Source organism: Cariama cristata, unplaced genomic scaffold (genome assembly GCF_000690535.1).
Source record: "Cariama cristata isolate BGI_N322 unplaced genomic scaffold, ASM69053v1 scaffold29992, whole genome shotgun sequence".
Classification (NCBI taxonomy): Eukaryota; Metazoa; Chordata; class Aves; order Cariamiformes; family Cariamidae; genus Cariama; species Cariama cristata.
Genome location: NW_009603776.1, coordinates 11,041 through 33,324, shown reverse-complemented (window position 1 = coordinate 33,324; position 22,284 = coordinate 11,041). Strand labels below are relative to the sequence as shown.

Sequence of the window (22,284 nt, the reverse complement as noted above, 5' to 3'; positions counted from 1 at the left end):
GGTCAGAGACTAGGACAGGAATGATGTTCCTCTTGTCCTTGCAGATTCCAGATTACCAGAAGTAAATTTAGAAAGCAAAATGGCACATAGGGAGCTAGAAGCCCCCCAGAAGTGTTTGGAATACTGGATTACAAGACAGCCCCAATCTGCCATGCTCACATTTCTTTTCCAACTTGATAACACAGATGCTAAGATGTGTTACCATTTCTCCTGAACTGGGACAGGCGGGATTGTTGGGTGGAGAGGAACCTAATGAAGTCCAACAAGAGCAAGTGTAGGGTCCTGCACCTCAGGAGGAATAACCCCATGCACCTGTGCAGGCTGGGGCTTGACCTGCTGGAGAGCAGCTTGGTGGAGAAGGACCTGAGAGTCCTGGTGGGCAATGAGTTCACTGTGAGCCAGCAATGTGCCCTTGTGGCCAAAAAGGCCAGTGGTATCTTGGGGTGCATTAGGAAGAGTGTGGCCAACAGGACGATGGAGATTTTCCTCCCCATCTACTCTGCCCTGGTGAGGCCACATCTGGAGTACTGTGTCCAGTTCTGGGCTCTCCAGTTCAAGAAAGACAAGGAACTACTGGAGAGAGTCCAGCGGAGGGCAACAAAGATGATGAAGGGACTGGAGCATCTCCCTTATGAGGAAAGGCTGAGAGAGCTGGGTCTGTTCAGCCTGGAGAAGACTGAGAGGGGATCTCATCAATGCTCATAAATACCTTAAGGGTAGGTGTCAAGAGGATGGGGCCAGAGTCTTTTCCGTGGTGCCCAGCAACAGGTTAAGGGGCAACGAGCACAAACTGAAACACAGGAAATTCCATCTTAACATGAGGAAAAACTTCTGTACTTTGAGGGTGGCAGAGCACTGGAACAGGCTGCCCAGAGAGGTTGTGTGGTCTCCTTCTCTGGAGATATTCAAACCCCTCCTGGACGAGATCCTGTGCAACTTGCTGTAGGTGACCCTGCTTTGGCAGGGGGTTTGGACTGAATGATCTCCAAAGGTCCCTTCCAACCACAACGATTCTGTGGTTCTGTGAAAAAGGAACAAGAGCCATACCAGGATCCCATCTGTTATAATTGAATCTTCTCTCTCACACAGCTCTCCAGGAAGCAACTAAGCTGGAGAATATCTTAATCCCTGAGTCATTCCCAAGAACAGATTTACTTTGTGAGAATGCTTCATGATGCCAGTACACACAGAGTACAATGCTCAGTGTTGCTGGAAGCAGTTCAAAGTATTCATGTATCCAAATAACACAGCATGTATGATGATGATGATTCACTACAGATATAAGACTTCAAATTTTTTAACAAATATACTCTACAAATATATACTTTACAATTTAATCTGAAACGGAGTATTATTTTTACTTCCCAGAACCCTGGCAAAAATGACAGATTAGAAGCCATGATTTGTAATTAAGTTATTTGGTTTTGCATCATTCCCCCTCTCAGGCAAGACTTAGGTAAGAAGCTAGAACTAGTAAAGACATTCATGTTCTGGAAGTTACATACCTATATATATGTGACTTCTAAGTTCCTGTTTCTGAGTGAGGTCCAGATGCCCATGATAGGTATCTAGATTCCTTGTACTAGGCAGACTGAAAAGGGATCCAAACCATATCACTGCCACCTCCTTTCAGTCAAGCACTTTCTTAAGGTGCAGTTGCGTCTTATTTACCACAACCCTGATGATGCTTGCATTCTTAGTTCTAGGCTGTGCAGCTCCAGCAGGAAAGATGGAGGGTACAGAGGTATCTGATGAGGACATTCTGTAGCCATTTTGAATAGTGGAGGCTGAGGAGGGTACAGAACTTGGTTTTCCACTTTTATATTAGATACTTATTTTTATATTAGATAGTGGATATTAGTCCTTTGTATTTTGTGAAACTTTCATTCTTACTAAGACAGATTAGGTTCTCTCTGAGAATGACTCTTGGATCAGATTGTTTGGAGGAGCTGCCTAGTTTCTGGATTCCAGGTGGGTATAGCAGAAGATGATCAGACTGGAATTGTTTTACATGCTCAACACATCAGAATTCTCTGCCACCTTTAAATCAGGGAAGCAGTGAGTGAGACGGTCCCCTTCTCAGGCTCAGCAGCTGCTGAGAAGTCCATTTTTGGGTCACAGGTTTTGATTTATACACCTACTTTCTGTTGAAATCTTTGGTAGATGTCTAGGTTCTTAATGAAAATTTATTCTAGGCCATCTATCTCTGTGACCAATTCAGAAAACTGCAGAAAGAATGACAAATTACTTAATTTATATATAACCATTTCCATCCTTACCTGAACCAGGAAGCTATTAAGTGTTACTTGTATTAGTGTTATCCTTCCTTTAGTTACTGCTGAAGGGAAATGTGACACATAAAAGTGGCACGAAGAGTCTTACGCCTTTTGACTTTCCTACTTGGACACCAAATTGATCCAGGCTTTTGAAAATACCCCTTCTTTACCCATGCAGAGGGTAAAATGGCATCTCAATTATTTAGCACAGTTGTTTGCTAAATATTTCAATTTTATTTTATTTGCCTCAGATATGTGAATGTAATAGATTTAATTGTGCTATGCCAGCTTCAGTGAAGACAGGGATGTAGAGCATAAGATTGAGAATTTTCTGCAAGCCATTGGGATTCAATATTCTACCTAATGACAGATGATTCGCACCCATGAGTACTGAATTCCCAAACTACCCATAGTCTGGTTTATTACATCAGACAGTACGTCTCCAAGACACAGATTTTCATAGTGACAAAAGGATCTGTAAGATTTCAGGTTAGTTCATCAAAAGCAATACTGATTACTGACTGAAAAACTAAAAGTTTACACAAAACTCAACGTAAAATCCCATTCACATTTAAAACATATCATGATTTAGCTACTGCAATAAATTCATGCTCCTTCTAATGCCTACTTTATAATATCAGCATGGCCGTAAGAGAATTGGATTGTGTTCCTTCTTGTGTATCAACAGGATTGTTAACTATGTTCCAGTTTGCATTTGTGGAAGAAATAAATGGGTTTATTTAGATAGAGCAAATGAGGTCATAATTTGAAGTTAATGGGATTTCATGAGTAATTAAGGCTCTGTTTTATGCTGAAAAGTATTTATGGCTGGTAGAGAGCCATGAGGAGAACAACCATCTTGACTAATATTGAGGTGAGTTCACAGCTGAGAGGGAGAAAAAACCTGGTACCATTGACAAAAAGTGAAAATGGAATTCTGTAATGCCTTTTTTGTAGTCACTTTTCAAAACAGAAACATCATCTGCCAAGATTTACTTTTGCATTTGTAAAAATGTGTTAATAATTCTTCTAGGTTTCAATGAAAGTTACTTTCTTCTCTTTTACTGCAGATCACAAAAACATTAAGAAGGAGTTTAAATGCTGGTTTAGCCTTCTCAGAAGATCATCAGATTCGTGTTTCCCAGCAAGACTACAAACTATTCCGAGCCCTCTTTGTGTTGATGATCTCTTTCTTCATCATGTGGAGCCCAATTATAATAATTATTTTTCTAATTTTAGTCCAGAACTACAAACAAGATTTAAATATTTTGCCATCAGTTTTCTTCTGGATAGTGTTATTCACTTTTGCCAACTCTGCTGTCAATCCGATTTTGTATAATGTTGCCCATTTCAGACATAAATGTCAGGAAATTCTTCTTTGTTGTACAGGGACCCGTGTAAGGCATGGGGCTGGTACAGAAACCACTGCAAGAAGAAGCAACCATGAACAACCAAATTTATCTTTCATTACCAGATAATTATTTAAAGTCTGAGCTGTGCCACACTTTGCATGTTGATATCTACGCTAACCCAGGTTAAATAGGTCACAATGTTATAGTATTATATGCCAGAGAAGGAAAAAAAAATCTAAATCTGTATTTTTAATTCCTGCAGGTAAAATTCTCTTGACTTCACTGCTTTGCCTCAGTAAGATTTGGACAATTTAATCCAATGGATTGAATACTCCACTTACACTGAAATAAATAGGAATATGGCAGTGAACTTGGTGAATGTAAAATAGTTGATATAAGTATTACCAGACAAATTAATTTCTGTGAGGGTACATTTTTCACTTGGTATAAATGTCATTAACTTTAATAAAGTTACTATGAATCTATATCAAGAGGGCACCTGATCCATTTTTACTCTTTACTTTCTACTGAGTAAGAGAGATCAACTTTCTAGTGAAAATGTACATCCTCGGAAAGTATCTGCTCTTTTTTTTAATCCCATTTAAAAAATGCACTTGGTTATACACTTAGGTAACTGACTGCCTGAACATAGGTTTGAGCAGACTAACCAATTTCGTGTAGGAAATAAAATTATAAACATGTATTATCACCAAGTGAACGACCAATTTGGTTCCATCTCAAATTAAAAAAGTGGACATAATGCCTGTTAGTTTATAAACAAAGAATAAATAAATAAATGTTTACTTGTCATGTGTAAAATAGTTCTTTTTAAAAAGATGCATATTTTTTATGTCTTCAGTAGTCATATAATAAAGTTAATCAGTCATATATAGGGTCGCTGAAACTCATTCCTTCTTTCTAAAATGCTATTGGGAACAATTTCCAGTATTTCCTAGAAAAAAGATGACATTGTATTTGAAAAGAAATTAAAATACATATATTTTGGGTTTTTTAATTATAACTCTTTTAGTCAGAAATTGAAATCACTAAGAAAAGAACGATTAAATTCTTAATTATCACCATCTGTCACCAATTCAAAACACTGCATTAAGATAATGGTCTACTAATAAAACCAATGTCTACATATGTACAGATTTGCATACAAACAATTTGCATCTCCTGTAATCCAAGTTTTTATTAAAATGTTTCATTGGTTTATCAACAGGGTGAGCCACACAGCTCAGATAAATATACTCAAAATCTAAATGAAGCTGTTTAAAAGGTTTTCAAAAGAACGTTCAATCAGTGGGTTAACTTTACATCCATGGTGCTGTTACATGGTTTCTTTCCATTGTTTTGGAGCTCCTTAAGAGCAAAATCCTGAAACACACAAAAAACAAAATTTTGTTTTTCAACTACTCTAGACAAAATTAAAATATAAAAACTTTCACCAAATTTAAAATGCATACGTATCTAATTTCTTTAAAATGCTCTTGAGTCCAGTGGTCTGTTACTGGTAATGATAATGCCAATACCTTGCTCTGCAGTTCATAATTCCAAAGAATTTTCAACTCAAAACAAAACAGGAATTCGTCCAATCTGTTACACCTGTCCTGAGCATTTTAATAGTTTGGCAAACAAGGTAGCGGATAGATCAGTGATAAAAGAGTTAGTTATTTACTTTAACAAGCTTCAAAATATTTGCCTTTTAAAAATTATTAATTTAAGAATATCTTTCCACAAAATAAAAATCTCCTGACCTCCAAAACGTCTAATAGCAATAGTAAATTAGCTGAAGAAATATAACACTTTCTAATTCACAAGTTTTGCTTCTAGCAAATGCTAACAGCAGATTCAGCTTTCAACTCTAACATGGCATCATATTGTATTTACAAGTAGTTCCACTGTGATATCCACACTCACATTGAATAACTTAAGGCAACTTGAGCTATTACTCTGAGAGACTAAGTGTATCATAGCTTGATCCATATTTGGAAAGGAGCTACCATCATAAATGCAATGTAGGTTACAACCAAAAACCTCATAATTTCCTAGGCTCCTCTTTTGCCTTAAAGAGCCAGTATAGAAAGAAAAGATATTTTAGATTTTTTTTTTCCATCAAGGTAAGTTTTGTACATTTATTAATTTTTGGGGGGGAACTTAATTTGAGTACAGTATTAATTTAAAAAGCTAATGAAAAATCTTTGGGGAAAAAAAATTAGCTTTAAGACATAGGCAGAATATGCATAATTAGAAACAGATACAAGCCTATTCTTGCAGCATCTATTAATGTCAGTCAGAATTTTACCACAATAACAATGGAATGCAGGTCAGTACAGACAATTGAAGTTGGCTTTTATTACTACTAATTCTGTAGCTCTTAATAGCAGAATTAAAAGTAACGTTAGCAAGGCTTCCAAACCACACACAAGGAATTAAGTGGATTTTGTAAGAGTTTCTGATATGAAGCTTTCAATAATTTTTTTTTTCAGTTTAGCTCACAATCATTCTCTTATTCCCAAATATACTTTGCAGGAACTTTGGCTTAATGATACTGGAGAATTCAGAATCAACTAACACTATGGTAGTTACAGGTCCTGAACACAGTAGAGGGAAAATGCAAATTGCTGGCTTTAAGTTTCATTTATACTTCAGTGCTGGGCGCATAAAGATAAACTCTGGCATAATCCTCAATAAAAAGCAGTAAGCATTAGGGATCCAGGCTACTATTTTTCATTTACAAACAGCATGGAACTCACACAGTCTTATCAGACGCTGCACTTAACACTTAACATCTGAATATATAGCATAGCAGAGAAGATAACAGCACTAAGTGCAACTTGGTATATTTGATATTTCTACAACAAACTAGAGGCAGCATGATCAACTTTTAAATTAGGAAGACAAAGAATATTTAAGACTGAACCTTCAAAAGACATTCTGAGTTTTTACTTTTAAATTACACTATTTGTTATATATTTTGTGAAAAAAACACAAGCATTCTATTATATAGAAGTTCTGAGATATTTGAAAAAGTTATATTACAAATTATGAATAAATGAATATATTCAATTTTTTGTTTTGGTTTATACTTTCTTGCAAAGATTGACAATACATTTATTGCCTTGCAAACCTCATATAGTGTAGAAATAATAGAAACACAGATTCCACCATGCTGAATCAGACCAGTACTTGGACTAGCCCCATATCCTGATTTTACAGTGGGATAGTACTTTCTCTGGGTTTGACAGAAATGCAAGGAACCACCATAACACACACCTCTTAAAGTCACAGCACAACAGCCCTATATATCTTAGATTTAACACAAAAACATCCCTAATCATCTCATTATTTTCTCATCTTCAGAAATTTTTATTCTTGCTATACTTCATTTGAAGAGGAGTGAATGCAGCATTCAAAACAAGAAAGTATCAATTTATAGAATGACATTGTTTCTTTTGTATCCTACCCTTTATGCAGTTGTACACATCATTCACAAAAGCCAATTTAATTTGCATTTATGATATCTCTTAGTCTTGACTGTCTTAAATCTCAACTGTCTTTTATGTTGTCTCCAGATTCTCATTCAAGACAAAATTTTTATTTTCATTGTTGTCAGGCTCTTTTTCCAGGTCACAAATCAGTATTCTAAACACCACTCACCTTAGCAGATCTTTCAGGCACCCTGTGACCAGTGTGCCTACTTTACAACATGGCAATATATTATACTCTGTTTATAGATCAGATGAACAGCTAATAGAGCCACAAGAGCTGACTGTGCTTATTTGTTCTGACTTTCTTTATAATACACAAAAGTTCCTTCAGTCAATCCCAGTTTATTCTAACATGTCATTTAGAAAAGCCTTTAATCTTCATTTACAGATTTCAGTGATGAAGAACATACAACAGCTTTTGGTAAACTGTTCCAAAGGTTAATGACCTTTGGAGTTAAACAAATGGCTATTTGTTTCTGCTCTGAATGTGTCTAGTTTAAAGTTCCATCCATTTTAATTTATTATTCCTATGTTTGCAAGTCCTTTATTATCCAATTCTGTTTGTGTGGGCAAGCGCAGACTTTGCTCAGGTCAGCCTTTAACTTTTTTCTGATGAGAAAAGACTAAGGTCTTTGAAACACTCACTAGAGGGCACATTTTACAAACTTGCAATCATTTTCTCTGCTCTTTGAAATTTCTAATTCATTCTTGGCACCCTTTCCAGTTATGATTATCATCAAACGTGACATAGCAAGCAGACCTATTCCAAGCACAACAGTCTCCTATGAGTCTGTAAATTAATCTTTTGCATCCCTGGTTTATGCATCCAAGAATCATATTAACTCTTCTGGCCACAGCATTACATTGGAAGTTCACATTCAGTTGATTCACTAGTCAAGTCTTGTGTAGATATTGTGTCTTCCAGAACGTGAGGGGGGTAGGGACAGGTACACTACTATTTTATTTGTCCTAAGTATTCTGATCTGTCTTCTTCATCCTTTACTAATCCCCATTCTGGGTGTAATCTTTATCAGTAAGTATATTATATTTTCTTCTAGATCATTGATTAAAGTAGCATAAATTACCATCTGGCCTTTTCTAATATTCTTGAGCACAAATGAGCTAATTGTATCCTCCATTGTCTTGCAAGCTCAGCCTGACTATATGACTCAAGATAGGGTCGTAATTTCAGTATGAGGGGTATGTCCTTCTTCCACAACCCTTTGTGAAATGAGTGGCATGAGGACCCGTGAGAAAGGGTCTGCTATAAGGTACCCTTTCCAAGACTCCTGATTTTCCTTAAAAGCCTTTTATGAAGAGTTTTTCAAAGAAGTTTTTGAAAATACATTCTATTCCCTTCAACAACTATTTTGTTGAGAAAGGCAAAGAGTTCTGATTAAAGAGATACAATTTCTTTTTACAGCAACTGTGTTTATCCTTACTATGTTTACTCATAGTACATTGATTTAATTGTTTTACAACTTCCTCTAATTATTGTTTCAGCTGATGTGATATGCCATGTGAAAAGTTATACACCTTAGCTCTCCTTCAGATAATAGAAGAAAAAGTTGGAAATAACTTAGTACAAGCTCCAGTTTTGAAAAGACATTACAACTACTAAGTAAAAGACTTCATGCATTTCCTATTTAATAAGCCAGAAACTCCCAGTGCTTTAGTCATTAAACCCTGAAATAAAATTTTTAAGAAAAAAATGTTCTTACCATTATGAACGATAACTCTGTATTTTCTGTCCAAGCAGAGGTCTATCTGCCTTTGTCTGACAATTTTCTGTGCCTCTGGAGGCAATCCCTTGGGGTCCCGGGAGAACACAAAGGAATAGCTATCAGCACAAGTGCCATCTTCATTTAGTTGGCGGCAAGAGTAATGAAGAGCATACGTATCATAATCTGTGTCCACTACCCAATGATCATCATCTGGAAGAAACCATAGCAAAGAAGCAAAGGTGTTAGAGACACAAGTAAAATCTAGTAAATCTAAAGAGATTGCTGTCATAATTCTATGAAGAAAATAATACAATGAAGATTGATATAAATCATAACAGATTAGCTCTCAGTTTATTCCTGTGTCCAATATTTAATTCCATGTTTTGGGGGAGTTGTTTTTTTTTAAAGAAAACAAGCATATTTATCAGGGACAGTGATGGAGAGAAGAGGAAATGGTTGGCACCACTGCTTCTCCTCTAACATGGGCACAGAACAAAAGCAGCATGAAGTGCTAATAAATGCCTTGTAAATCCATGCCTGAATATCATTATAAAATGTGGCAACAAACACAAAAAAGAACCGTGTATTACAGTAGCTACCATGAAGTACAAAGAAAGTTTCTTATTTTAACCAAAAAAGGGAACAGTCGGACAGAAAATTGTTTAAAAAAACCCAGAGAAGCTAAATGTGCTCTTGGTCATGCTAGTCATGCTCCAGATTACTCAAAATCATAACTGTTTTCCTACTAGGGTGTATTTTTAATGAAAAATATTATCATGCAGTTACATTAGAAGTGTATTTGCTACAAGCTCTATCATAAACCCTCTTCTCAAAACACAGTTACAATTTCAGAGAATTCTTAACTATTTAGCTAGGTAATCTGATAAACACCTTGTCACACAGACACCCTGTGCTAACAGAAGTGAACCTAGGTGTTTGCAGTAAAGTGTTATATCTGAACCTTCCTCTCCTGGAGTAAAAGATCCTCCCTTGCACTATGTCTGCGCTGGTGAAGGCAACACTGTGTGTTCTCTTCCCTGTTTCTACTGTGCGTGGGGACCACAGTTTTCAGAAAGGCAGAGTCGCAGGTCAGCCAGCAATCTGAAGTATCCGTGAAAACATGATTCAGCAGCATGCTGCGAGGAGATTCGCCAACAATTCAAGAGCAACTGCCATCCAAAGCATTCTTTGTAACTATGTCTTTGGAGACAATGGAACTCTAGTCACTTCCAAATTCCACTTGCTTCTCTTGGAAACAATCCCTGGAAATGTCTTGAGCTACAAGTGTGTGAACCTCTACTTGGCTCAATAAACCAATTTTGCATAGGGTGTGACAGATGATAGAAAAATATGAATATATATATAGAGAGAGGATTGTATTTGATTCTTAAAACAGACAAATATCTACATTTCCAGACACAAGACCAAGCAAAATAACAGTTGCAAAATCCTCTTCCCTGCTCGGCCAAGTCTCATGTTAGGCTTTTCAGAGAGAACAGAAGCATTCAGTAACTGGCTTCTCAACTAAAACAAGACTTAAAATATTTCATCTGCTTTTCATTTATTTCTAAACTGTGACCTTCAATTATATTGTTGGGTAACAAAAAAGAAATTCAAAGATATACAAAGGCCTGGTCTTCACTTGTTTAAAGAAAGCCAACCAGTTGCCTGATATGAGAAATAGTGATTACCTTGTTCACATTAAGGCTTTGCTGTATGATAGTTATTACGTGTTTTAAATGTGTTTAAGAAACCCAACACTACTTTTTCCTTCCTCAGGATGGACATACAACGTAACTAGGTTACCAAGTAGTTCTGCATGATCTATAGCTAAGTACTCACTTCCCTTTTGCAGAAAAGAGGCAACACCCCAGTACTTCATCTTGAACTTGGCAGGATCCTCTGTGTCAGTGAAAGAGCCAATCATGTCAGCACAGACATCCCAGTTACTGTAGCCAGAGAGAAAGAAAACACACATTCAAACCTGACAGCACAGATTCGATGTGACTATGTGACTAGCACAGGGATAGCACGTAGGATTACACCAGTAAGCAAAGCAGAAGCTTAGTGAAATCAAACAAGAGGAAGATTGCAAACAGCTTACTTGAAGAGTCGGACTCTGCCCTTTGCAGTGGCACTCATTTGTCCATTCTCATCTACGGTGAACTGGGCTACCACGTTGTCCTGCAGAAAAAGCCCCTCAGGATCCTTTTTTGCCATGGCATACCAAGTGCCACTGTACTGCAAGGAAATAGGAAAGGCTGCAGTTAGACCTAGAAGCACAGAAAACACTACAAACAGACATTACAAACTAGAGGAGGTGACAGAGGGGAGGACAGGCAGATCTTTGACACCATGCCTCTAAGTTGTACCTAAGAAACAACTCTAGCTGTTCCAACAGCATAAACCCACCAATATGTCCTAGTACAGCCAGGGTTTGTTAAAGAACTGACATTTTTTGGTATCTGCAGTTCTCCAATATTTAGAATAAAAAAATTGATGGGAAGAGGATAACAATTGGCAGATTTTGACAGATTTATGTATAAATGTTTCTTCCTTGCAATGATGCCTGAAAACACCAGAGTATCAATTTTTCATAGAAACAACTAAGTCACTGTGCTCCTTTTGTTTAGACCATACAGTTTGAGACCAGTCTGGTAAACCTCAGTTTCTGCAGTATTCCTTTATCAGATGCACCAGGATCCAACATCTGTGTAGGTGTGGGCAACATGGCACACTTCTGCTGTTCCTCAGTATCGCAGTCTGTGACTTTGAGTGAAAATGTGAACTCACTGGTGCTACTGAATGCCAGATTCTGTAGCCTGGGAAGAGGAGCTAGGCAAGACATCATTGACCCAGAAGAAGAAGATTTACCCTGGTCTTGTCGAAGTTCTCCTTGACTTTGAAGCTGCTTACTCGGCAGTCACGCTCTGCCATGCTGCTGCCCAGCAAGGCCAGTGCCAGCAGCAGCTGCCAAGGCAGAGCTCTCGCTGTGTGGGCCATCCCGTCCCTGCAGCAACAGCAAACAGACAGACAATAGCATCAGCAACATGCTCTGTCACACAAGCGAGGAAGGGAGGAAGGCTGCCCTGACAGGTCCCCAGGGCATCCTGCAGCTTTCCCTGATGTATGCACAGGCAAGGCACCCGGTTGTCCCCAGCCCACCACAGCAGGGTCCCTTACAGACAGTGCTGGTCCCTGTAGCCTCTTGAGAGCCCAAGCGTTGATGGCAGTGGCGGGGTGCCCAGACAGGGGACGCTTTATGTAGTCCTGGGGCTTTCGCAATCCCGTGAAGTACAAAGCCAGCATTGGAGGGGGAGCAGGGAGGCGGGTTGATGCATGCTGCAGGCTGGGGCCCCTTCACAACAGCCTCTTGCATAACACCCATGGGCTCAGGTGGTCTTTGACCCTGACCTGCAGCCAAGCAGGCACTAGGAGAAAATGCCTGTCTTTGGTTTTCCTAACCCAAAGGCAGAGCTCGCACCTGGGGGAAGGGATGTGCACATGTGTGGGGAGAACAAAGGAAAAGAGAGGCACCTCATCTTTGCATGGGGGAGAGTGAGCTGCCTCCACCTCCTCTGTAATTTTACACACTGCAGTCCAAAGTCTTTCTTACCCAATGCGCTCAACCCAGTTACAAGGTGCAGACTTGTTTCTTCCACCTCCTCCCCAAATTCCTTTCCTCTCTTCCCCTGATAAACAGTGGCAAACATCATACTTGCAAGTTTCTGCTAATGTTTCTGAAAGCCTGGTCATGCCAGAACCTCTTCAGGTCCTCATGACTGGTTCCCTCTTGCTTCCCAAAGGCTGGCTCAGGTGCTAAACAACCTCATGGTTGGCTCCTAGAGACAGAACTGAGGCCCTGCAATCTTCAGGAAGGCAAAAGAGCACTTTTGTGTGGTACTGCAAATGTGGCAAGACATATGTGTGGCCTGCAAATACCTGAGTGCATGTACATGCCACATCTGGCCCTTTTGACATTAATTTTAAATCAGAACTTCCAGAATTTCTATTCTGCTTTTAGCAAACTGTTTTCAGCAAACTGTTTTCAGTTATATAAACCATTATTTTCTCCTGTCCAGGCAAGTTTTGCTGCCTCTCAGTCAATATTTGTTCTATAGTTTCAACATCTTTAGGAAGCATTAGAGAAAACCTGTTAATTATTTTCTAGACATGTAACCAGAGTGGGATAGGAATGATTGTTACCAAGAGAACTAATTCACCTACTTTTTTCATGTCCCAGTTTTGAAAGAATAAAGGCAGAAGCGTGTTAGTTGAAAGGTCTGTGTTCATTACTTTAAGAATTAAGCAAAAACATAATTTAAATATGGAGATACCAATGTAGTATAAAAAATACTTCAATAGTAGGTGATGTACAGAATTAAAACAATTTATTCAGCATGGCCTTTCCCAGAAATTTACTTCAACCTTCTATTATTTTCACATATTCATAAAAATACTACATTTTTTACTGTTGCTGCCCTTTACAATCTTTTTCATATGTAATGCAAACAGTGGCACAGTCTGTTTGATGTATCTTCCTTTTCTGCTTTGTGTTGAGGCTTTTTTGCATAGAAAGTATATTTTTATTCACTTTCTCAAACATTAAATGCTCAGGGCTGTTCCAAGTCTGCTCTGAAGCCTTTGATTCCTTGGATAACACCAGACACTAAAAAATCCATTATGTTTAATATTAAGCTTCTATTTGGAGTAAAGAACATATTTGACACAGGTAACCAGAAAGGTTGATGCATATTAAGTGTCCTGAAACTTTCAATAGTAGTCTTTCAATAAGCCAACATTTCCATTTTTAAACTGAGATTTTCAAGTTTGCTAATTCCCACACAGACTGAAGAGAAACAGCAATCTATATCCCTCTGGTGGCTTTTGGAACCTTGCTCCAGCTTCTGGCAATGGTGACACCAGTTATATATATGGATTTTTACAAAACTTTTGCAAAACACTCACTAGTCTTAACATACGAATTCATCATACTTGCAAGATCAAAATCAAATCCAAAACATGGATTTTCTTTGCTCGGTGTCTCAAATGACTGATAGTAAGAGGATGGATTATAGCTTAATTTATAAGCTTTGAATCTATTACTTTATTTAATACCAAAGAAAGCAACTATTTCTTTATTCTCTGCCAGTTCGTGAAATATTACTATTTTTCCTAAGTATGTCCTCTTCAAAAATCTGTATACTGCTTTATATTCCCAGAGAGCTTCTTTCAGGATCAAATCTATTCCTATAAAATTTTGTCAATAACATAATTAGCCATGAAAATTCTAGGGCAGAGGTTTTCAAAGGAGTCTACAGTCACTCATCCAAATAAATCAAAAGCTGAGGAGATTTGACCACCTCTGAAAATCTAGGTCAGTAGTCCCGTTATACTTACTGCATGTTGTCCTCAGCAGTTTTACAGATGGGAGACCAAACCAGGTTTCACTCAAACAAAAATTTACTTCTGTTAATAATTTTTAATAAGATCAATTCTAAATATGTGCAAGAGCCACTACAGTCTCTTAAATTAATCTGAGGTCATCATCAAAAATAAATCAGAAACATGTAATTTTGTAGTAGCCATGGCAAAGCATTTCTTTAATTGTGTGCCTCCACTGATCTCTGCAACGTTTGGCAACTCATATCTGGCAGAGGTGCCTGGCAGAGACTTAGTAATTATAACTTCTACTTAATTCAGCTCCTCAAGTCTGGGATCCCTAGAAACTCTAGGCAATGCCTGAGAAAATTCTTCTTTTCAACTGTTATAATTGTGGATTTGTGGGAGCGCAGCTACAGTGAAGTCACACCAGTATTTCCCAGTCAGATTTCAACAACTGCAGAAGAAGACCCAGGCAAGTCAGTACAATTTGAAAGTTACATAGCAAAAGTTTGGCTCTATGCCTCTTCCGGTTTAGGTATACTTCCAACTCTGCCTACCTGAGACACAGTTTACATTAATGAAGTCCTTTCACAGTTACAGCTAAAGCACTTCTTCGGTTCAATGAGACAAGCTTTTTAGGCAAAAAGGCTCCTCTGTTGTCAGTTATGTCTAGATCAGGAGTGCACTGGAGGTGGGATGGAAGGTTGCTGGCAGACTAGCATCATTAGGCAATTCAAGGGTGAATTTTTTTCTCAGTCCTAACAGATGTAGCTATGCCAGCACAACTATGTAAACTCATAAACAGTGTAAACTTTGTCTCAGTTAATCATCATTTGGATTGAATTGGGCTATGGGTTCAGTTGAGAAATGATGTCAGCAAGTGGTCCTCATCCAGATCTTTGGAACCTTGATATACTCCTTGCAGATTTGTACTTCTCATGCAAACAGAAAGGAACAGAATTTGGGTCAGGCTTTCAAAGAATTCTGAAAGCAATGCGCATAGATCAAGTCAATGGCATTAAGTGATTTTAGGGTTCTGGGAAAGTTCAGACAAATTTTAAAGTTATTCAAATATTGCTAACACATAAACATGCAAATAACCTCTAATGTAAAGCATACATTTACAAAACTTGTGCTAAGTTCAACACCAAGCTTGATAAATTTCATATATGACTTCCCATTCCAATGTTTGAAGCTGGCAGCATATTTTCAATATTATAGAAAGTTTTATAAAAGTCAGTATGTATTTTTTGGAACCATATTTAATTGAAGGGGAAAAAAGTCTTCTACCTTTGAATTTTGCCAAGAGGCCATAAAAGGGGTTAACTTCTGGCAGTGATTCTGTGATTGAAATTTTTTTTACATTAATAGCCTGTAAAATTCTGCAATATTTTCCATTAGGAATAGCAACAGAAAATTCACAGAAAAGGTCAGTTTTTCAAAGCAAACGGCAGAAAAAATCTTTCATTGTAGGAGTTATTTTAGTCTCATTTATGACTTTACAATAAAAAGGAAGAAACGAGAGTCAAATTACTATTTAAAGCATTTTTAACACTGCAACATTGAAGCTTTAAATAGTAAAAGAACTAGAATTTTATTTGTGGCCACGAGAATAAGTCTAACTCTTAGAGAAAGCTGGCCTAAAGAACTGGTAATAGGAAATAGAGCATCCATTTCCAGCCAGACTGCACAGCTTGAAAGACTTTTTGCTGTCTTCTTATGGTTATTTATTTATAGAATGCCATTCACAAACATGGGCATCCATTAAACTCTTAGAGACAGATTTTGCAGGGGAATGAATGACTGCTGTGTGCACAGAGCAGTGGACCCAAGTGTAGCCACTGCCCTGTGGAACCAGATGCATATTAACAAGTGACAACAAATGGCATGAGCTGAGCCAAGGAGCTCCGTGTACTTTGTAAGGGACAACTATGTACACTGTCACCATCACAACTGTTCCCCTTGGTGGCAGTCTGAGTACAGAGGTCAAGGATAGAATGGAATTGAAAAGATTGGCCTTTGCACCATGCCAGCCTGTGTGCTACCCGTTTTTGTAATTCAATGACGTGACATTCTGCTCAAGGAGTAAATTTACATTGAACTCTTCATAAACAGTATTTAAATAAACCTAGTTTAAAATGGTACCTTTATTATCTTCAGCAAACCTTTCTGAGGATTATGATTCTGAATTGAAATGTTTTTCTAGTTGTATTACTAAAATGGAAACAACTTGAAACAAAGATGTAAAGATTGCCAACAGGCTGGCCAGCCTGGTGAGGAGAGCTTTAAAGTATGAATGATGAAAGACATGGACATACTGGAGCGAGTCGAGCAAAGAGCCACGAAGATCACTGAACAGGAAGAGGATCTGACAAAAGGAGAGGCTGAAAGAGCTGGGACTGTTCAGCGTGAAAAGAAGGCTCGGGGGGATCTTATCAAGTGTATAAATATCTGGCAGGTAGGTATGAGGAAGACAGAGTCAGACCCTTCTCAGCAGTGCTGACTAATATGCTCAGTAATCAAAAATGGTCAGGTAACCTAAGATCACCAGGGAGTAAATGTGAGAGTGGATGAGATTCAAAGGCTGCTATCCTTTGCTCGGTCCATATACTAAAATTCAGGCCAAGTTACCAAGAAACCCATGCTCATGGTCAAAGCTACAGTGCATCTGGCAACCCAGGTTAACCCCTTCATGCTAGACTGGCCATTTACTTCAGGAAGCCTCCCTTAGAATCTAAACTCTCTGTTGACTAGTTATTTCACGAACTGCCAGAGCTAATCATTGGTAGTTTTAAGGGACCATGAAAATTTGCAGCCGTATGGAAAAAGCATCTAACTTACTATCTTCAGTGTTTACATTTTTGTAAGAAAAGGGATAGAATATTATTTTAAAAGAAAGATAAAATTTGAGGTTGTTTATAGAGGTCCCCAAGACATACCAGATCAGTGACACTAAAACATTTCAGTGCCAAAAACTGACTGTGTTAAGAGCACACAGTACTTGTAAATACCTACAGAATCCATTCTCACAACCTAATCATTTAGAAAAAAACCAATAATGTTTCTGAATATTAATTTCTTGGATTACACATGAATCTCTGACATCCAGACAGTGGCCACAAAATTACCCACATCAAAAGCCATGCAATTGAAATAAACGCATTTGATCTGTTTCTTCAGAAAATCTTAATTGAATGAACCACATTAACTGCTATCAAGATGGACAGAGATGCTCAGATACAAACACTGAGCTGAACTGAGAAACCTTATAAATACCTTTGACATTTACGTGCTGTTTGAATCTATTTAAATAACCACGTCTGTCGGTTATCCTTCTTAGGAGTTTCCATGTATCACAAGGGCTCAGGAATGGTCTACTACTAAGAACTACTCCATAAATAGTTTGATTTCAGTAGCAACTATGAACGTCAAAGGAAAATGACATCATATGTATTAAAATCACAAAGCAAACATATTTCTGATATTCTCTGAAATTAAAACAATTTGAAAAAATATAGCACCCTGCTCATCATGTTTTTAAATCAAACAAACTCAACATGGAAAAGAATCAAAGCCAAATGCATATTATTTTTGCCTTTTAAAGTGCAGTCAAAATGCCTGTGCGAGGTTAGTTTCCAATGCTAAACCTCCATGCATATAATGGATCCTACATTAAAATGTATTTTCTTAACAGGTGATCTTATTAAAAAATTGCTAGGAAAGACGATAGCAAAATCATGTTTGAAAGTGCCAGAAACGTGAAATAATCTTTTGTTATAGTTTCTTATAACAAACTTAAATACAAATGTGCATTAGCATTGCTAAAGATAAAATGTTCAACGATGTGGAAAATAAAGGGAGTAAAGGAGATAAAGGGAACAAAAAATAAATGTTTTATTCCAGCACAGAAACTTTAAAATTCATTACAACACTAGTGCTCCAAAATGTTTAAATGGTCTAATTTACAAAATTCATTAAAATGCTAATACGAGAAAAACAAAAAACATCAACGAATACACTGTACCTTCCTATCTCTAAAATGCAGACTTCCATAAATGTAAGGTACATTTATGTACCAAACTACATTTTAATTTCTATCAAATCACTTCAGCTTCTTGGTTTGCCTTAATTATTCATGGTTAATAAATTTGTACATAGAGTTCACAATGAAACATTACTTGACTAATATAGCAATTGTTGAAAAAAAGCCAACTTCACTGTCTTCCAAACATAAACTTCCTAAAGAACTTCTATTGGTTTCTGATACTGCTTTCCATGTCATTTTACAAACACTTTACAGAGCAAGAGCACAATTGTAAGAGTGAATCTAACTAAGGAAAAAAAATTATTGTTTGATGATTTAAGAATGATTATAGGACAACTCAGCTACATCTGAAATATTTTGTTACAAAGAAAGATGTATCACCTTTCAGTAGTGCCTAATTAAAACATGATCTTTATTTGTTATCTCAAAGTACAAATAGTGTAATTTATAATTTGTAAAAACAGCTGGGCATGAGGGAGATTTGGTGGAATCATGATAAGCATTTTAGGTGATCTTTCATATTGAAAAAGCAGGTACACATGATAATAAAATTGTTAGCTTACAAAAATGTTAACTCACCAACTCCCCTGCCCCCAAAGAAAACAGTGTAACTCTGTCAGGTTACCTATCTTCACTTACTCTCCCTTCAGAGAGTGACAGACTGCTTTATTTCATAGAATTGATATAATCACAATATAAAGAACAACTAATGTTTGTAAAGCTGGTTTCTTACATGTGATAAAGATGAATGTGTACATCTTAAATAGAGCATAATTTTCTAGAATGTTTTAGCTGGCATGAGACAGATCCTCTATAGACTATTCCTACTTCAAAGAAACTACTATGTAGAATGTTCTGAAGTCAGTAAGAAAATATGACCGAACAAGTAATGCAAAAAAAGTTATTATTCCTTCACACAATTTCACTGCAGCTCTTCAACATCCTTTTTTCAAAAAGCAGCATGAAAAGCATTGAGCTAGAAATTAGGAAGATGACAGATGAAGAGAAATAATTTAACTCTATGTATAAATACATATAAAATTCTTTTAAAGTCTCTGTTGCTTTTATACATATTGATCAAATCATGAAACTATTCACAGACTAAGGTATATGTGCATTTCTTCTGCTGTTTTCTTGTGAACTGTACATGCGTACAATGGTGAGAACATCTTGCTGTGCTGCAGTTGCACAGTCCTGCCACAAAGCTAGTATCACCAGTTCACACCTGTAAAGAAGATGCTGCAACCTCACACACCCACCAGTGAGAGTCCTATGCTGTCCCTCAGGCTGCTAGGGGTAAGTAACTCAGCCAGAGAAAAGGAACCAAGCCAGACTGAGCCCATACTGTGCTGATTTTCATATGCATTTTAAAATCTTTATGGCAACTGCAATCTGGCAAAAATTAGTGTCTTACACAGCATTTCACATCACAGTCAGAAATAAAACTAAAGTACTGAGCTGCCATTACACACCAATCACTGGCCTGTTCTTTGTGCACGAGAGGATCAGTGTCAGTTGCCTGTGTTGATTCTTTCAGATCTGTTAATAAAAATGGATGTTGACACACTGTGGCCTCTGGCAGACAGATAAAGTTGTACTTTGACAATTACTATTTTTAAATTAAGAATTACCAAAGTGTATATGGTCTTTTTTTCTTATACCAAGAATCTCTTTCTCCTTCTGATCAATGTGAATGCCACAAATAGAAATAAGCTTAATTGTATTGCAGCCCTCCTACTGTATCGAAATTCAGATCTGTTTCAATGAACACAGATAATTTGCTGTCATAGTTGACACTCAACTTAAGCTCGGTCTTCTCACTCATGAAGCCCTGGGGTGTTTGCACCTAAAATTCAACACAGTTTTCATCATTCCTTTTCCATTCAGGTGGATAATGCTGAACTTCTGATGGTAGGAAACTTCAAACGTGTTATAAAGCTACAACCAGACTCAAGATTCCCTCTTTGCCCACTGTCTGTCAATTATTGCCATATTTCTGCTCTTTAAGACAGCAGAGATCTCCCACTTTTTCTGAAGAAGGCATAGAAGAAACTACATCACTTGCAGAACGCTGTCAGGCTTTTTATACTTCTAGAGTAAAAAAATTACTGTCTCCTGAACTCAATTTGAATTCAAGCCATTTTCTGATTTAGGCCATATGTTTTTGAAAAAAATTATATATGTCATATCTGGCTGTGCTGAGTCAAATTCTAATTCTTTTCCTCCATCTTCACCTGCATAAATCACTTGAGCAAGCTGAGACTTTTGTAAAGTCTTTAGGATTTCACCCATTTTATGCATTTATAGCTTCATAATTATTTAGGTCTAGTAATCCAATTTTGATTGTCTCCTGACTATTTCAAGGAAAACTAAATTTGACAATTTGAGAATTTTCTCTGTAACATTCTATTTTCCTCCCCTTAAGTACCTGTCACAAATACACATGTGTACATCTGCGCACGTGTATAATGTGGGCTAAGTATCTAAGTGGAATTCCTCATATTAAGTTTCAGTGGAAACTTTTGTGTGCATATGACAATATATACACTGTGAATGAAGGAGATAACATACAGGTATACACATCTACACATCAGACAATTTTATAAAATCTAAGAATTGATTGGTTAGTTTAAAATGCTAAAATGATTCCCTTAGGATTTATAAGCTAAGAATGCTCAGGGGTTTAGTGTCCTGACATCTCTTTAATTAGCAGTCTCCAAGATCTCACACTAAGAAGATGCTAAGCCAGTGCCTTCTGTCATATCTCAAGAGTTTCAGAAGGCTTGGAAGTCACAACGGAAGGTGACTGTACTATGCTTGTGAGCTACACAATATGTACAAAGTACCATTTTCTTACTAGTACCAAGTCAGGACTTCTTGCTACCACTGCTGCTTTGATGGTGATGCAGTTCTAAAAGAAATCCTAGGAACAGTCCAGCAAAAATGGGTGAGGTAAATAAAGATGCTGTCGAAAAATACTTGGAGAACAACCCCCAGTTTGCCAAGGAGTATTTCGACCGAAAAATGAGGGCAGAAGTGCTGGGAAGTATCTTTAACGTGAGCCCTGGAGATGTGAAGGAAGGAGTCAGCTTCAAAGACATGTCCCGTCTGGAGGAGTGTAACATACTTTTTGAGCTGCTAACAGAAATCCAGGATGAAGGAGGCACTATGGAAAAGATAGTGCACAAGGCCCTGCAGAGGCTGGCACAGCTGTTGGCAGCTGATCGGTGTAGTATGTTTGTTTGTCGTTCCCGAAATGGTATTCCAGAGGTAGCCACCAGGCTTCTCAATGTCACTCCAACTTCCAGCTTTGAGGAGAATTTGGTGACACCAGACAATGAGACTGTTTTTCCTCTGGACATCGGGATAGCGGGATGGGTTGCTCATACCAAGAAGTTTTTTAATATACCTGATGTGAAAAAGGTAAGTGACTTCTCTTGGCGAATGGGTTTCTGTGCATTTGCTTACTTAGCTTTCTGAACAGGGCTTGTGGTATAGAGTCATTCTACAAAAACAGCCCAGAGACAAATCCAGACTAAAAGCATGAGAAAAGCAGCAGCAGAGTTTGCATAAAATCCAGTAGAACCACATCATGTAGCCTACTAAGGCATTTCCAGTATCCTTGCACAATAGTTGTAATGTAATTTACTGTAATAAGGGAGGAGAATATTAGATTAATAGAGACCAGTAAGTACTTGTGTTTCTGTTGAACAAGGCAGGCTCCTATTCTGTTTTCCAGTATGGACTTGCAAGTGTTCTCCCTTATCATTCCGTGCTGCCATACATGCACCTCTGAATACAATTAATTTGCAGCTTTTGCAATGAGGATGCTTCCTGATAAGTAGGTGAATGAAGCCAGATGAAGATGATGTCAACATATATGTTCAGCTTCAAGTCTGTCTTTGAATTTAAAATGGCTCCAAATTTTGAGTATGTCCAGATCCAGGGCTTATGTTCAGAACCATCTATAGAAGAAGATTAATGAGTCAGAGCTGCTCTGACATTTTC

General features: G+C 37.6%; 3 protein-coding genes across 3 annotated transcripts in view; 2 read left to right on the top strand and 1 right to left on the bottom strand.

The window, feature by feature from the left end:
* FFAR4 (free fatty acid receptor 4) overlaps positions 1 to 3,816 on the top strand; it is a gene marked incomplete at its 5' end in the record, with an annotated part of 5,169 nt that extends 1,353 nt beyond the window's left edge. The window contains one exon of the mRNA XM_009695341.1: positions 3,347 to 3,816. Coding sequence (XP_009693643.1) covers positions 3,347 to 3,754 — 408 coding nt within the window. The remainder of the gene's footprint in view (positions 1 to 3,346) is intronic.
* A 987-nt stretch (positions 3,817 to 4,803) lies between these two features.
* Positions 4,804 to 12,077, bottom strand: RBP4 (retinol binding protein 4, plasma). The gene is made up of 6 exons (XM_009695339.1): positions 12,030 to 12,077; positions 11,721 to 11,856; positions 10,951 to 11,087; positions 10,689 to 10,795; positions 8,844 to 9,056; positions 4,804 to 5,008 (listed from the first exon to the last, which is right to left on the bottom strand). Exons 2-6 carry the CDS (start codon positions 11,847 to 11,849, stop codon positions 4,995 to 4,997), a joined length of 600 nt encoding a protein of 199 aa, XP_009693641.1. The 5' UTR covers positions 11,850 to 11,856; positions 12,030 to 12,077; the 3' UTR covers positions 4,804 to 4,994.
* Positions 12,078 to 21,023: 8,946 nt separating this feature from the next.
* Positions 21,024 to 22,284, top strand: part of PDE6C (phosphodiesterase 6C, cGMP-specific, cone, alpha prime) — a gene marked incomplete at its 3' end in the record, with an annotated part of 12,123 nt that continues 10,862 nt past the window's right edge. Inside the window, exon 1 of the mRNA XM_009695340.1 lies at positions 21,024 to 21,699. Coding sequence (XP_009693642.1) covers positions 21,220 to 21,699 — 480 coding nt within the window. The remainder of the gene's footprint in view (positions 21,700 to 22,284) is intronic.

Excerpts from the sequence above, each read along its gene's own strand:
- RBP4 (XM_009695339.1), bottom strand. The coding sequence starts at position 11,849 with ATGGCCCACACAGCGAGAGCTCTGCCTTGGCAGCTGCTGCTGGCACTG. Across the intron at positions 10,796-10,950 it reads GGCAGAGTCCGACTCTTCAA|TAACTGGGATGTCTGTGCTG; the intron begins GTAAGCTGTTTG and ends CTCTGGCTACAG. Across the intron at positions 9,057-10,688 it reads CTCTTTTCTGCAAAAGGGAA|ATGATGATCATTGGGTAGTG; the intron begins GTGAGTACTTAG and ends GGTTTCTTCCAG.